Source organism: Pimephales promelas, chromosome 4 (genome assembly GCF_988280905.1).
Source record: "Pimephales promelas chromosome 4, fPimPro1.hap1.1, whole genome shotgun sequence".
In the NCBI taxonomy this organism is placed as follows: Eukaryota; Metazoa; Chordata; class Actinopteri; order Cypriniformes; family Leuciscidae; genus Pimephales; species Pimephales promelas.
This window is the reverse complement of record NC_142772.1, coordinates 48,831,754-48,847,884: the sequence shown is the minus strand read 5'-3', so window position 1 is coordinate 48,847,884 and position 16,131 is coordinate 48,831,754. Positions and strand designations below refer to the sequence as shown.

Genomic DNA, 16,131 nt, shown 5'->3' with positions numbered 1-16,131 from the left:
CATTTCTATGTTGGTTGTTGTTGGTTTGATTTGAAGATGATGAAAGGAGCCACAGACAACCAGAGACTGGATTGGATGCTGCCTTTGGAACAAGACTTTGCTTGGTTGCCTCTTGCTGAGAGAACATTAGAAGGCAAGAACTAAAGTTAAAGTCCCAATGTAGTCATTAATTTGATCCCTTAGTCCTCAAACCGTATTCACTTTATAGCCCTTAATCCTGTAATTGTGGACAAATGTGGGCACATTTATAATTTTTATTTATTATAAATGTTATATCACTGTCTTCGATAAAGTTTTGTCTATCCATTTATGGTGTTTTTTTTATTTTGAGGGGAATTTTTGAATTTATTTATGTCAAAAAGTACCATATTTTCTATGTAAATTATGCTTATTTTTATGTTTTATTTTTTATTTTTTTTTTAAACTACATTAAAATATCATTAGAGCTAAAACCTAAAGATCAAGTGACTTTGCGGTCACCTGGTGTCTTATTTTGGCTTATTTTTTCCCATTTATTTCTATGGGTGCCCATTTTTGACCCAAATACAAGATTAAGAAGTTTTTTTTTTTTCACCCACTTAACATTGTAGAATTGAGTCAAAAAAAAATTGTGTGTTCACGAGGCAAACTTAGGAAAAGTAGCCAAGTCTTGTACCGCTCAGATCAAGGGAAGTATTTTTTAAAAATAAATCAAAACTGTTTTGCCCACATTTGTCCAGAATACGGTTTTAGGGTTAAAAGCTCATCTTTGATCACCAAAATGGCGTATTTAAATGTATTTTCCTTAAAATAACTTGAATGTAACTCGACACCCTTGCCTCATTTAATATATGTGGTACTATGAATATGCAAATGAGCCCCGCCTCCACTCAGAGATCCACTGCTGCGTTCCAAACCGCATACTTCCCTACTATTTAGTATGGGAAAAAGAGTAGGCGAGCAAAAAAGTATGAATGAATCCAAAAGAGTAGGCGAGAATTACCTGGGTGACGTAGTAATTGTCGCGAGATTCGGACTTAAGTGCGTTCCAATATGCCTACTTTCCTACTATATAGAAGGCGAAAACAGTTCGTGAAGGAAGCAGTACGTTCGAAACATCAGTTTTCATAAAAAGAGTAGGCGAGAAGTTCCCGGATGGCTTACTGCTTCCGCCCAGATTTTTGAGTGCTTTTCCACGGCTACTCATGATACTCATCTATCCCAGGAGGCCACGCGAGAGGATACGTCAATATCAACATCGCGGAGATCAGCGACGCGGGGGTTTTCAAATGTGAGTAAATACGGTTCCTTGTGTTTAAATCGGATGTGTTAAACTACTATAGAGTAAACGTTTTAACTGTTGAACGTCTAAAGGAGTTAGATAGTATAGTATAGTTGTGATTTTGCTGTAAACACATGTTTTATTATGTATTGATAACAGGGGAGCTCCAGTAACCGTAAAGTTACGTTTCCAACGTGTATTTACATAACCATACATCTTAAATACGCTTATTTAAAATGTCTATTTACATCAGGAAGGAAAATATTGTATAAGTATTGCAGGTGAGCACATCCCAACATGAAAAATACATGTGTGTGCTATTATGTAGGATAATTCACTGTTGTCAACACTGCTTACATTAGACAAATTATGTGCTGTCAATAAAAACATCTATAAAGTAACTAAACATGATATATATTTAATTTGGCCCTTATTGGTGTTGATATATTGAGGAACATTTAAGTTGGATTAAAAGCGAGTTAACACATCAACCTCAGCATGTAAATGCAGTGTTGAGCTCGTAATGTGAATCTTGTCTGTCTGTTACAGGGACAGAAGAACACGCGTGTGTTTATCAGGTGGAGAGAGGCTCGCTGAATGCTGTCATCAAAGAATAGGAACCGCTGTGTTGAGTCGGCAGTAGGGTTTGGGGTTCAGTGCCTGTAAATATGCTTGTAGTTTGAATAAAGCTGTTTCATGTGTTGACTTGTATATGCATTTGTTTATTGTGATGGTTACTTTTATTTACTTTTTTTTGTTCTTTTACTCATTTATTCATGTTTCTTATTGTTGTCAGTATATAAAATGTAATTAATTTATGCATTAATTCATCGATTGACTGACAATTGAGATGTTTCACTGCATTTAGCAATATAAATGAATTCATGCATTACTGTCATATTACAAAACAAATTACATTTTGCTTGTTTTATTAAATTATATTTTTAGTATATAAAAAGTTATATAAGTATTGGTCAGCATTTAATATTATTATTTTGTTTAAGTTTTGGGGTGGGCTAACAATGAAATTCATTCTGAGATAATATACATTTTTAAGCAGTGATACTTACATTTTTTGAGTATAAAATCAACAGTTTTCTCCAAAAGAGATCTTCAAGCAGCTGCCCGTCTCCTTTGTGCAGACATTACAAACGCTGTTCTAGGTTGTGCTGTGAAGTTACTGATGTTATGAAGTGTTAGAGCACCTGTCGCTCATATAATTTAAACTTATTATATGCAAGATCATGGATACTATAGTTTATGTAACAATCATAGTGACAAAACAGAAAATATAAAGATCATTGGTTTGTGTCATAATATGACATAAAATTATATTTATACACAGGAAATAAGAACAATAAAAAAGGCTAAATATCTTCATTATAGTTCTTTATAATACATAAAAAAGTTGTTATATCTGAGGGATGAAACGAGGTAAATTCATGAAGAAAAAGAGGAAAATTTAAAGGAGAAACTTTTTGGGTATAAAATAAAGAAATTAACAACATAATCAAGAGATGATGATTTTGGGGTTTCTTAATAAAAAAAAATATCGTTAGAATAACACTGTTGGTCAGTAGGGTTTAAAATATAACAACTTAAATCAACCCTAAATGTATTCACAAAATAAATAGGCAGCTGTTTCTTCAACAATACCACAACAAAATGAGCAAGTTTCATCAATATCAAGATATTTATAGGTAGATTAATTAAACGTATCGTTCATATTTTTTTTATTGCATGAAGGTGTTGCGCTTGTGATAACGCGTAGTAGGTCACATGATCACGTCAACATGGCAGATGTCCGGTTCTCATTCATACTCAACGAGATTTGGCTATAAAGTACATACTCTTTTAGCGCTCGATGAGTAAGTACTTATTGAAATTAAGTACCTACTCATTGAGTATGCGGTTTGGAACGCAGCCATCCACTGGTTGACGATCACACGTTGATCTGATTGGTTACAAGGTTGTTTGTGACATCAGAAACACCAGCGATTTCAAAGCGTGTTTTTGAGACGTGTTTTCAGTTTTAAGGAGGAAATACTCAATGCTCTCCACTTATGAACTTACACACGGTTTTAAAGCATATTAAAAACATCACGTAGACATATTAACAACATTAAAAGCTAGATTTTCACCGTAGTCACATTTAGCAGATAAGAGCTGGACAATTATATAATTTACATTTTGCGATCAATAAAGATGGTCATACCTATATATACAACTTTATATAAAGATCTGGGTGATAATATAGTTTAAATATACTTCGTGAAGCGTTTTATGAGGAATTTGAGGAGGCTCTTCTAATATTTGACATCTTGCATTCTGGTTGTCTGAGCAGAAGACTGTCTGCAAGAGACGATGGATGCCATGATCAACCTTGGCATTGATGAGGCGAAACGGGCACAGATTTTCAGGGTAAGTTGTGACAAGGGCAAAACCTCATGATTGGGTGTTGGGTTTTTAGATACTGATTACACTTGGTGGTGCGGACTGATTAATTAACCCTTGTGCATCCTTATGGACATTTTTGTCCTTTTCAGTTTTGTTTTTTTGATCACTTTGCCTGTGTTAAAGCTAACTGCAAAAAACTTGGCACAGGTGTGTATTTTTATTGGAATTTTACTATTTTGCCGTCGATTTCTTAAAAAAATATTTTTTTGCATTAGGTACAAAAAATACTCCCTCTCAGCACCTTTTGGACAAAAATGTCCCCATTGAAACTGCCAATTTTAATCCCCGGTTCAGTTAACTATAAAATTATGCAATCTTTGTTAAGAGGCTTTCATTCTGATGGCAAGGCTTCAAAATTGTATTTTTTACTATTTTTTTATCAGATGGTGCCTTTTTTTTTTGTTTTAAGTTTGGCCTATAAAACAAAAATCGCTTTATTCCTGTTTTCTGATTCGGCATATTATAGAGCCAACTGGATAAATTATGCAACAATATTTGTGTGGGTGTGTTGGTATGGATGTCAGAGTGTGGTTAGTATGTGTGTTATAAAAAAATGTGTGTGTGTGTGTGTGTTTGTAATCTGTGAGCTCCAGTGGGGTTTTGCTGGCACCCAATGGGGAAAATATGTTACTACAACCAAACACAAACTGTTACCGAAAGCTCATTTTTTGAGATATCATCCTCAAATTTGGAACACAGCCTATTTAGATTTATGGCTATACCGATAACCAGATTTATGGCTTTCAACTTTTTTGATGTTATTAAGTATGAATAGTGGGTAGAGACTAAATAACTAAAATACACCACACACTAAAGTAGACCTGAGAGATGAAAAGTTTGTTTGATTTCTCAGTGCAAATTAGCCATGAGGTTTTGATGCAAGTTCACACACCAAAATAACAACATAGGAGATGAGAGAGTGTGGACTGGAGTTGGTGGCTGTTGATAAGTAAAATTATGGAAATAAATGATGTGAAAATGACTTTTTTTGCAAAGATCCTTGCAGGTCTTCTGCAGCTGGGGAATGTGGACTTCAGTCTTGCATCAGAAGAGGCTCAACCATGTGATCTTGAAGGGCACTCCGAAGGTGTGGTGTTTCTGCTGTTTTGTTGATCTAAAAAGCAAAGTTATGGCTGTGAATTAGCTAAGGTGCTTATTCCAGACATGACGAGACAAAGTGCTGTTATTATGGGTGATGCAAGTTCATGTCTGGGTTGTGACATGTCTCCATCACATTCCTCCTCTCTCGCCACCACTTTCCTGTGAGAGGATAGAAAATAGCCAAATTATGATGTTTTTTGTTTAAATTTTCGCGGATGATGCAACAATTTATTGTTCCGGCTCAAATCTTACAGCGCTTGTGTTGGTGGTAGAGAAAGAATTGTATAAACTAAAGAATTGGTTTGATTTGAATAAATTGTCGCTAAATTTAAATAAAACGAAATTCATGGTATTTAGTAATAAAGAGTTAAATAATGAGATCAGGATCACTATTAATGAAAATACATTAGAAAGAGTAAATCATATAAAATTTCTTGGAGTAATTATTGATTGTAAAATGACATGGAAACCGCATATTTTTAACGTTCAGAAGAAAGTATCAAAAACGATTGCAATTTTGTACAAGTTGCAGTATATTTTGAGTAAAAATACATTACATTTACTTTATAGTTCACTTGTCACACCATACTTAACGTATGGTATTGAAATTTGGGGAAATACAGACAAAACTAGAACCAATCCAATTTTTTTATTACAAAAGAAGGTTATCAGATTAATTAACTTTGCAATTAGTAATTTACTGTTTCATCAATCAAAAATTTTGAAGTTTCATGATTTAGTTGATTTGTACACGTTAAAATTTATTTACCAAGTCAAATATAATAAAACTCCTAAATGTTTGCAATTGTTATTTTCCCAGGGAGAAAGTAAATATGATCTTAGAGGATTATGTATATTTGATACAACACTGTTTATCAAATAAAGGAGTTAAATTGTGTAATAGTTGTTGTAATGAGTTAAAACAAGCCACGTCTATTTTTCAGTTTAAAAATTTTTACAAGAGAATAACATTGGAAAAATATACAATAGAATAAAAATGAATTATACAGGCTTGCTTCTGGTGTAGACAATGGTCCACTAATGTGTTAATGTTAAATTTATGAACAGATGTTGTCATTAATGAGTTGCATTTGATTCTAATAAGCTTTAGCTTCCGCCTGCACCTGGTCATCTACAGTATAGTGTTTATGTTTCGAATGTTTTGATGATTTGATTGATTGATTGAAATGACCAAAATGATCTGTAAATGACCAAACCGAATAAATGAAATGAAATGAAAAATGAAATAAATTAGGACTCTGTGTTGTGTGCAGGTTTCCTGCAGAAGACCGCTGCCCTGCTGCAGGTGCCGTTAGATGAGCTGCGGTCGTGTCTGACAGTGAGAAATCTGCGCGCCGGCAAACAGAACATCCTCAAACCGTGCTCTCGGTCGGAGTGCACCGTCCGCAGAGACTGTCTTGCTAAAGCCATTTATGCGCGGTAAGTCACAGACGTATAAACGCGACATATAAAACGTTTGTAGAGATATATTTTATGGATTTGTAGTGTTGCATTAGTTATTAAATGCAATATACCAACATTTCAGTAGTCTGCCAATTTCAATACCACATCAAAAAACTGTTGCATTAAAGGGATAGTTCTGCCTAAAATTAAAAGAAAGTCATAATTTACTCGCCCTGGTTTTGTTCTAATGCAGAATGATGACAAGAAAAGAAGCAATTAAAAAAAAAATCCTGCTCTTGCTTGTCCATATAATGGCAGTGCATAGCGACCAGCATCAAGATTTAAAAAAAAAAAAAAAAAAAGACAGAATGATCCCATGCGTCACGCAGGCACGTGCACACATAGACATCAAAGGGGGCTTGAGCACCTGCCCTTTTTAATCCTGGAGAGAAAGTGCCCTTTTTTTCTGGGGTGCTTTTTTATTTTATTTTTTAAGAAAATACATATTACAATTTGCGCACAGTTTCCCTGTCAAACAAATATATTTAATGCATAGTGCATCTAAATATCAGGTTTAGGAGTTCTGAAGCGCCGATCAGAGTAAACGCGTCGCCTCTAGTGCCGTTTGGACTTTGAGCCGAGCGGATAAACAGTCCGTGAGGCGAGTGCATCAACTGAGTTTCGATGTGCTTTTGCCACATAAATATTATCGAACGTTTATCGAACTCTATATTGATATCAAGTATTGACGATTTTGACTCGAACTTGATATCGTTTTATCGCGAAAAATTGTATAGTCAAGTCACATTTATTTATATAGCGCTTTTCACAATACAGATTGTATCAAAGCAGCTTCACAGTGATAACATGAAAGTAGCACAACACAGGATCATCAACATTGCTAAACACTAAATAACCCCAACTGAGCAAGCTCAAAGCAAGCCAAAAGCAAGGCGACAGTGGCAAGGAACCAAACTCCATCAGATTGGATGGAGAAAAAACCTTGGGAGAACCCAGGCTCAGTCGGGGGCCAGTTCTCCTCTGGCTTACATTCATATTGTTTAAATATAAATATTAAATATAAATAATGTTTATGAATAAATCGGCGCCATGACATATCGCAGGCGTTGAGTCGTCTCTTCACAGGCGTTGAGTCGTCTCATCACAGGCGTTGGGGCATCCGAAATCCCCGTGAGAGGCTGGACACAAAACTGGACCTGACGAACGCCATTTTTCTCGGGACAAGCGTCCCGAGATAACAGCAGAAAGGCAGATGGGAAATAATTAGCATAGCTGATGTTCATAATGATTTCCGTTATAACTCACAAACTCTCCGTAACCTGAACTCTCCGCAACCCAACCATACGCGCCGACCCGTTTGTCTAAGAGGCTGTCGAGCCCCACTGGTGCGTTAAGCAGTTTCAGTGGCAAACGGTTCCGTATGGCATAACAGAGGACTAGAAGGTAAGCATTTTTATGTGAATGCTTGACTAAAGAGATGCGTCTTTAATCTAGTTTTAAACTGTGTCAGCGAGTCAGAGGCTCGGACCGTATCGGGAAGGCCATTCCAGAGTTTTGGAGCTAAATGCGAGAACGCCCTCCCTCAATATAGTGATAATGAATGAATGAGCATATCAATTTAAGATGTGGCTAAATGAAATTTATGGCCTTGTATGGAAAATCCGGACGTTTTTATGAATTTGTATGGCCTAAAATTCTTATTATTAGAGTTAATGACTTACATAGCTACATCAAGAGTCTTTCCCCTGAAGTTTAGAAATCTAAATTGGTGAATTTAGAAGAAATCTACAGATGCAAACAGAAACAAACTCGAAATGTGGATTTTGAAGGTTTTATTTGATGGTGATACAGTTCTCCCTCAAATGTGAAGTGCATGTCACCATCAGGTGTATCAAATATGTCTTTGATTGACACACTGTGGCATGGTTTCCTTATATGAATACTAAGGAGACCATGATTTCTGTGTGAATTGATTATTTTGTAGACATCTTTTGAAAGTTAAAGAATTGTATGAGTTTGAGGAAGATAAAATTAATTAATATTTTAAAAAAATATTAGAGTTGTTAATATATACTTTTTTGTTTAAAAAAAGTAAAATAAATGTAAAAAACATTATGAGAAGTGCCCTTTTTTTCACTTGAGCCCCTGCCCCTCAAAATGTCTGTGCACGTCCCATGCGTCACGTGTCGTATATTCAAAGTGTTCTGGGGGTTTATGATTGAGTTTGGTAAAAAAAAAACTGAAATGCAATGTATTATTAAACACAAATCCTGACCTTGGCCGTTGGTCTTCTGAGCTCGTTCATGAGACTCTACCAAAGTCCCTTTAAGACTAGTCATTTCACTCGCCTCTCGGGCATGCAAGTGAACCTGCTATCTTTTTGAATGGGGAAACATCCAATCAATTCTCCAAAACGATTACATTTCATATTTGAAATCACCAATGAAATCGTATTTCTTATGACTTATTGGGCGTTGCACTTTTCCCCATTCAAAACAATACGAGTGACGTATCTTGAGTAATTCTGCAATCTTTGACTCTACTAGCGCCTTTGAAACTGAAGAACAGTTGATATTTTTTATAATACTGGTGCAAGTTTTTTAATCATCACATTTCACATTTGTTTCTTCTTCCCATTTTTCAGGCTGTTTGACTGGTTAGTCATTTTAATCAACAACAGTATGTGTGCCGACACTTCCATGTGGTGCAACTTTATTGGTACATATTCTATTTATTTATTTATTCAAAGGAAAAAAAATTTAAATTGTATTAATTTTAATGTGTCAATCTTTTACTGTAAATTTTGCTTTCTAAATGGTAAACAATGTGGATAAATCCTTGACCGGTGTTTTCCACAGGCCTGCTGGATGTGTACGGTTTTGAGTGTTTCCTCCTGAACAACCTGGAGCAGTTGTGTATTAATTACGCTAACGAGAAGCTGCAGCAACACTTTGTGGCTCATTACCTGAAGGCCCAGCAGGAGGAGTACGTGACCGAGGGGCTTCAGTGGTCCTTCATACGCTATCAAGACAACCAGGGCTGCCTGGACCTGATTGAAGGCAGTCCCTCCAGCATTTTCTCCCTCCTCAATGAGGTCTGCTTCCACTTCTTATCTCAGAGAGAGAACTCGGACTTTGTTAAAGTATCTTGCGTTTCTTTTGCATTGCAATCAGGGTTTGAAATGAACACCCGTCGGTAAAAATCACTTTCAAAAATAAATCAAATCACTAGCCAATTAATTGTGCGTTACAAATGTTTACTCAGTTTGCTGGGGAAGTTCATGTAAGTCAAATCTGAACAGATTTTGCGCAAATACTCGTGAGTTATCATGATATATTAAATACAGCGTATTACACAGAATCTGCTCATATCTGGCTTACTTGAACACACTCGTCACAACACAACAAATAACGGCACGCTTGTTTATTTACATTGAAGCAATAGAAGATTAAAAAGCATTTGGTTAGCAGAAAACATTGTTATTTTCCAACATTCGCCAAAAAAATTATGTTTTTGGTACAGTATTGACTTAACTAAAACACATTTTTGATATATATAAGCTGTGACGTAGTTAATCTGGTTCATTTCTTTTCTATTTTCTTTCTTTTTTTTTTTTTTTTTGGTTATTAGAAGTTCTGAATGGACGGTAACTAAAAAATTAGGTATTTTCAAACCCTGAATGCATTGTATTTGAATTTGCATCGCGAATATAGTGAATTCCACTATTTATAGTTTATTGATACACGGTGAAAGAGCTTTTTTAATAGAACTAATGAAGTCGCCTTCTTCCTTCCTTCCTTCCCTTTCTGTCGGTCTGTCCTTCAGGAGTGTCGTCTGAACCGTGCATCGGATGCGAAGCAGTTCGGTGTGCGTCTGCAGAAGGAGCTGTCGGATAACGCCAATATCAGCTGGGACAAATTCAGCAAAGAGCCTCATTTCACTGTGGCCCATTATGCCGGCAGAGTCAGCTACCAGATCCAGGGCATGATGGGGAAGAACAAGGTACAGACTACACTACGAGTCAAAAGTCTTGGATCTGTATGATTTTTTTAATGTTTTTAAAAGACATCTCTTCTGCTCTGCACCAAGGCTTCATTTATTTGAATCAAAATAAAATTAAATTGAAATTAAATTTTATTAAATTCTATTTTACTCTATTTTAAAATGTAATTTATTCCTTTGATCAAAGCTGAATATTATATATATATATACTGTATATATATATATATATATATATATATAGACCATTTCACAAGATGTAAACAACACTGGTCCAGAAGCACTTCCTGTTTCAGTTTTTTAACACTACATAAAAGCTGGGATAAAATACAACCAACAGAAAATATAAAACTGAATCAAAAAGTTAAACAAACATCTTTAAGATGTTTTCTTTACATGTGAAATAAAGAAAACAGTTACAAACTGAAACAGGAAGTGTTTCTGGACCAGTGTTGTTTACATCTTGCAAAATGGTCTATATACATATATAGTGTTTTAAATTATATTTTAGAAATTATAAATTATATTTATAATAAATTATAAATTATAATTTTAATAAAAGTAAGTATAAATTATAAGTTTAATAAAAGTAAATTATATTTTTGAAAATAAAAGTGTTTAATGTTACAAAAGTTTTCTATTTCAAATAAATGCTGTTCTTTTCAACTTTCTATTCATCAAAGAATACTGAAATAAAAATGTAAATAACTGTTTTCAACACTCATAATAATTATAAATGTCTATTAATATTCAAGTGATTTCTAAAAGGATCATGTGACCCTGAAGACTGGAGTAATGATGATAAATTCAGCTTTGATCACAGGAATAAATTACACTTTACTATATATTCACATAGAAAACCGCTGTTTTAAATTAGAATAACATTTCCCAATTTTACTTAATAAAATAAATAAAAATCAAATAAATGCAGCCTTGGGGAGCAGAAGAGACTCTAAAAACATTAAAAATCGTACCAGTCCAAAACCTTTGATATAAATGGTTATAAACATAAATATGAATAAAACGTATGGGAAGCACTCATTTGTGTTTTTGTCTCTTTTTCACGTATGTGTCCATGTGTTCTGCAGGACCCGGTTCCTCCTGAGCTCACCTGTCTCCTGCAGAAATCCCAGGATTCATTGCTGCACAGCCTCTTCGCTGACGGTGACCTTGAGAGCGAGGGCTCTAGAGGACACAGTAAAGTCATCACTGTCGTCTCCAAATTTAAGGTACAGGTTTTAAAGAAGTAATAATTAAGCTTATGATTTGTTCATAGGAAGATTTCATTTTTACAAATGACTTTTGTTGTAAATTATTGTGTTTTGGCCCTTAATCATTTAAGTTTTACATTGACACTATTGGATGATTTCAGATTATTTATTTGTCTGAAAATGAGTTTTAATTTTTGTGTGAACTAACTCTCTTAATTTGTTTGTCTTTCTGTGAATATGCAGAACTCCCTTGAAAGCCTTATGAAGATTTTGCACAGCACCACCCCGCACTACACACGCTGCATCAAACCCAACCCGGACTGCAGACCGCTCACCTTCAAAAGGGAAGAGGTGCGGAAAACACGCACTTCTGTGTACTCCCCTGACTTTCAGGTTAAACAAGTTCATAGGTCATGGATTGATTTAGTGAGTCTTGGTTTGGTGTGTGTTCAGGTCATCGCTCAGCTTGAGGCCTGTGGGATAGTGGAGACCATAAACATCAGTGCAGCAGGATTTCCCATCAGGTAAAGCTACATAATCCACACATCTCTTATAATATAATCTCCACATCATACAAGTGTTTAACCCTTAAAAAAAAGAAGTTACACATTGGTTCATAGAGGACAACAATTTCTGTGTCAAAATACTGTCAGTTTGGGAGCTTAAGTTCTGTCTAATTTTGAGGTGGACCCTTTGGCAGATTATTGTATAAGTAAAAAAGTATTAGTTATAGAGGTTTTAAGTTATAAAAATTATTTATGAACATTTTTTATATAAAATATATATTTTACAAAACCAATGCCTTCAAATTCCTTAAATCTAAACTGGTTTGGTGAATTTGATATCTCAAAAAATGAGCTTTCAGTGTAATTTCCCCCATTAGATCCAGCAAAACTCCATTGGTACACTGGTTGGATTTGTGATTTGCGTTATAAATATTTTACACACACACTATTTTAGTGCACACATACATCCATACCAACACACCCACACAATCATAGCTGCATAATTTATCCAATTGGCTTTATAATGTGCAGAAGCAGAAACATGTGAACATTTGTTTTATAGGCCAAACCTGAGAATCTGATAAAAAATAGTCAGAATGAAGGCCTCTTAACAAAGTTTTTATAATTTTATAGTTAAATGATCCTGGGATTAAAAATGACTTTAATGAGTTTCAATGGGGACATTTTTGTTCTTAAGGTCCTGAGTGGAACTAGTGTAAAATACATGTATTAAAGGGAATGGGGGTGAAATAGTAAAATTTCAATAAAAATACACAACTGTGTCAAAATATATGCATTTGGCATTAACACTGGAAAAATTATTTAAAAAACAAAACTGACAAAGACAAAAAGTGGTAATACCTTACTTGAAGAGGTGTGCATGAGACTTGCATGACACTGTCAAAAATGTCATAAACATGACATAGCATATTAATTTTCAAACTGAAGAAAGCACTTAGCTTTATGGGTTAACATTACATTAATCTGTCATGTGGTTGGCTTTGACATTAGCTGTCATGAGGCATTATAACTGCGTCATGAATATTTTTCGTGTCCTCAACTACAGTGGTATAAATTAAATTTCTCATTAAAATGTTATAATGGCCTCATGACAGCCAATGTTAAAACCAACCACATGACATCTCAAAAAATGTCATATTTGCATTAAAAATGTCATAATTTAGCGAATGGCACTTAATGTTAGTTGTCATAAGCATGCATAAACCCTCCTTCATATTCAGGACGTGTCCTGTCTAGAGCCAGACCGATATATCGGCCGATATTAGGCATTTTCCATAATATCGGTATCGGTAGTTATAATGGCCGATAAATGAATATTTAAAAAATAAAATAAAACGGACGAAACATGCTTTAATCATGTCTCCTTGGCCTGTTATATTAAAAATGTATGTTTTACAATTTGCAGTATGATGTTATCTATTGCTAAATTATGGCTCATCATAGACTAGCTAACCACAAAGCTAGCTAATGCCACTATCATCAGTGGAAGACCACATTAATGAGCTTGGAAACCACAATGAACTTTTTCTGCCTAAATAAAGTAATTATTACTGTATTAATAACTCGCATATCTCTAGTTACAGTCCCTGCATTGTAAAATGTAAGTTATACTTGCGAGGAGTGAACATTTAGACATAGAGAAAAAGTATCAAACGTATCTTGTGCAGAAAAGTTAGCTTTTCTTTTACACGTGTGTGAAATCCAACAACATTTAATAATAAAAAAAATCGGCCGATATATCGAATTTTAAAACCCCAAAATATTTGTATCGTATCGGCCTTCAAAATCCTTTATCGGTCGGGCTCTAGTCCTGTCATGATTATAAAGGAGTCATGTCAGTAAGGTCGCACAAGGGTTAAAAGGGAAGACTGCTTCCAAGAATGAGTATATCTCACATCAGCTCGAGTTTAGAGAATTCCCCTCAGAATGATCACTTGTCTTTTGTATTGTCCGCCAGGATCCCGTATTGCAGTTTCCTCCAGAGATACGGGCTGATCACAAACTACAGACTAGCAGCGCAGATGAATCGAGAGAACAGTACGTGCAACCCCAAGTGGACACACAGAGCCGTCTGCTTTCTTGTTCTCTTCGTTAATTCCTGATCCTTGTCTTTTTTCTTTCAGTATCCTCCTCTTATGTCTTCCTGTCTTGTTCTATGAACGCAGTGCTTAAAATAATGATTCAGGTGAATTACTGCATGCTTATCTAGAGGGTGTTTTGCATGCAGTTTTGCACTTGCTTGCCTTTTCTATCTCCCTCTTCTGTATGTCGAGTTAAAATCTTGGTGTAATATCTTGTATAGAAATGATGTGGTTTCATATCACTGCTTGTGGGATGTGGTACACACTTGTTCCAACTCATCCTGCATGAATTAGCACATTAGTTGGTACAAAATCTCAGATAAATCAAGTGCTCCTGAGCTAAACAGAGCTAAACCAATTAAGCAAGGTGTTTTGAAAATGACAGGTGTGTTAGAGCCGGATTAGAAGTGAAGTCTGCAGGAAGGGGGGTTTATGGGTAGAGACTGAACGTTTGCTCTAATAAAGAGTCAAAACAAGCTTTTAGCTAATCATGATGAATCAATATGGTGACACTAAAGAGCTTGAATGTAGTTGCGTGAAAGCAAGACAAGGTGAATAGGATAGAAATGATTAGAAATCACTGTACTTCCCCAGTTTATTTAATTTTGTTGACATTATTACAGTTTAACCCTCTGGGGTTCTTCATTTAACACTCACACTCGGGGCCTTCGGGTCAAAATTGACCCGAAGGTGCGGGATTCATATTTAAAAAAGAAAATCATAATTTTTTATAATATTTTTTTATTTTCTTTTTTGGTGTTTTGAGAAAAATTCAAAAATATATATATTTTTTTTATAATTAGTATTAATGCAATAATTATGACCAAATTTTCCCCCATTGAATATAATAGAAAAAAATATTTAAAAAAAATATATATTTTTTTATTTTTTTTAAATCTATATTTCATTGCCTTGGCCTCATAAAAGCAATTTTTGAAATTAGATGGATGCCATTTCGTGGACAAACTGAGCTTTTTAAAAATGCAAAACACATGTATAATCTGAATTTTTTGGTGTGTGTGTGTGGATGTGTCTGTTTTGCACTCTTGATGTTTTATGGATTCACCCCTTCACTGTTATGTGCTTTTTTTTCCAAGATCATTGCTGATTTGTAGATTGTACACACATTTTTGCCAATTTCCCATTCATTTCCTATGCGGGTTTTGACCCGAAGGTCCTGAGTGTGACTATTTTTTTTACGACCACTTAGACTTTTCAAATCCTATCCCCAATTTTTTTGAGTGTTCATATACCAAGTACCATTAAAGTCACCAAGTTTCGGACCATTCCGATGAAGCTACGATTTTTAACATTTTTTTTTTAAACCCCAGAGGGTTAACAGAGGGAATTTTGGATCTCTCTCTCTTTTTATCACCCCATTAATCAGATTTATTATTTTTTATACAATGTTTTAGGAAGTAAAGTGTTGTATAAATCAGGTGAATTCAATACAATTTTAGTGAATTCAATTACAATTTTAAAGTTTTTGTATGTTAGTGAGGCAGAATTGGAGTTTTCTGAAAAACAAAAACAAACAAAAAACATGTTTTGAGAAAATGGCCTTTAAAGAGATGTATTGTAATTGAAATCTACTTATAAACATAGAGAAAGTGTAATAAAACATTTACATCAATGTTTTCTTTCCTCTAGTCTGAAAGACGACATGTTATGGAAGTAAAATAGGCCAAAATGTGAAAAAAAGTGTATTTAATGTTGTTTATATATGTCGTTAATATGCGTCAAGATATACTATGTGCAAATCCATCAGTCGGATTAATTTACGTTCATGCATTCAAGCTATTTTAAGGCATGAATAAATTATTTTCTCTGGGAAAAAAGCATTCAAATATGTAATTTTGACTATAGGGGAACACTGTATTTCTAAAGCACATCTCGCCCACAGGCCCTGAGATAAACGATCAGGCTGTTCTGGGACCTGCTGTAAAAGATGTGGTCAATGTGGTCCTCGAGAGACTCGTCCCAAACTCCACCCTCAGCCCTGATGACAACAACGACATGGTGCATTGTGGGAGGACCAAAGTCTTTCTTACGCAGTCCCTGGTAAAGCA

The 16,131-nt window shown here is 34.9% G+C and overlaps 1 protein-coding gene across 1 annotated transcript in view; it reads left to right on the top strand.

The window, feature by feature from the left end:
• The window catches only part of myo19 (myosin XIX), a 32,811-nt gene that overhangs the window by 8,689 nt on the left and 7,991 nt on the right, over positions 1-16,131 (top strand). Inside the window, exons 8-19 of the mRNA XM_039661566.2 lie at positions 37-133; positions 3,606-3,682; positions 4,715-4,805; positions 6,094-6,259; positions 8,889-8,962; positions 9,103-9,338; positions 10,070-10,246; positions 11,332-11,472; positions 11,698-11,805; positions 11,908-11,978; positions 13,939-14,018; positions 15,966-16,123. Coding sequence (XP_039517500.2) covers positions 37-133; positions 3,606-3,682; positions 4,715-4,805; positions 6,094-6,259; positions 8,889-8,962; positions 9,103-9,338; positions 10,070-10,246; positions 11,332-11,472; positions 11,698-11,805; positions 11,908-11,978; positions 13,939-14,018; positions 15,966-16,123 — 1,476 coding nt within the window. The remainder of the gene's footprint in view (positions 1-36; positions 134-3,605; positions 3,683-4,714; positions 4,806-6,093; positions 6,260-8,888; positions 8,963-9,102; positions 9,339-10,069; positions 10,247-11,331; positions 11,473-11,697; positions 11,806-11,907; positions 11,979-13,938; positions 14,019-15,965; positions 16,124-16,131) is intronic.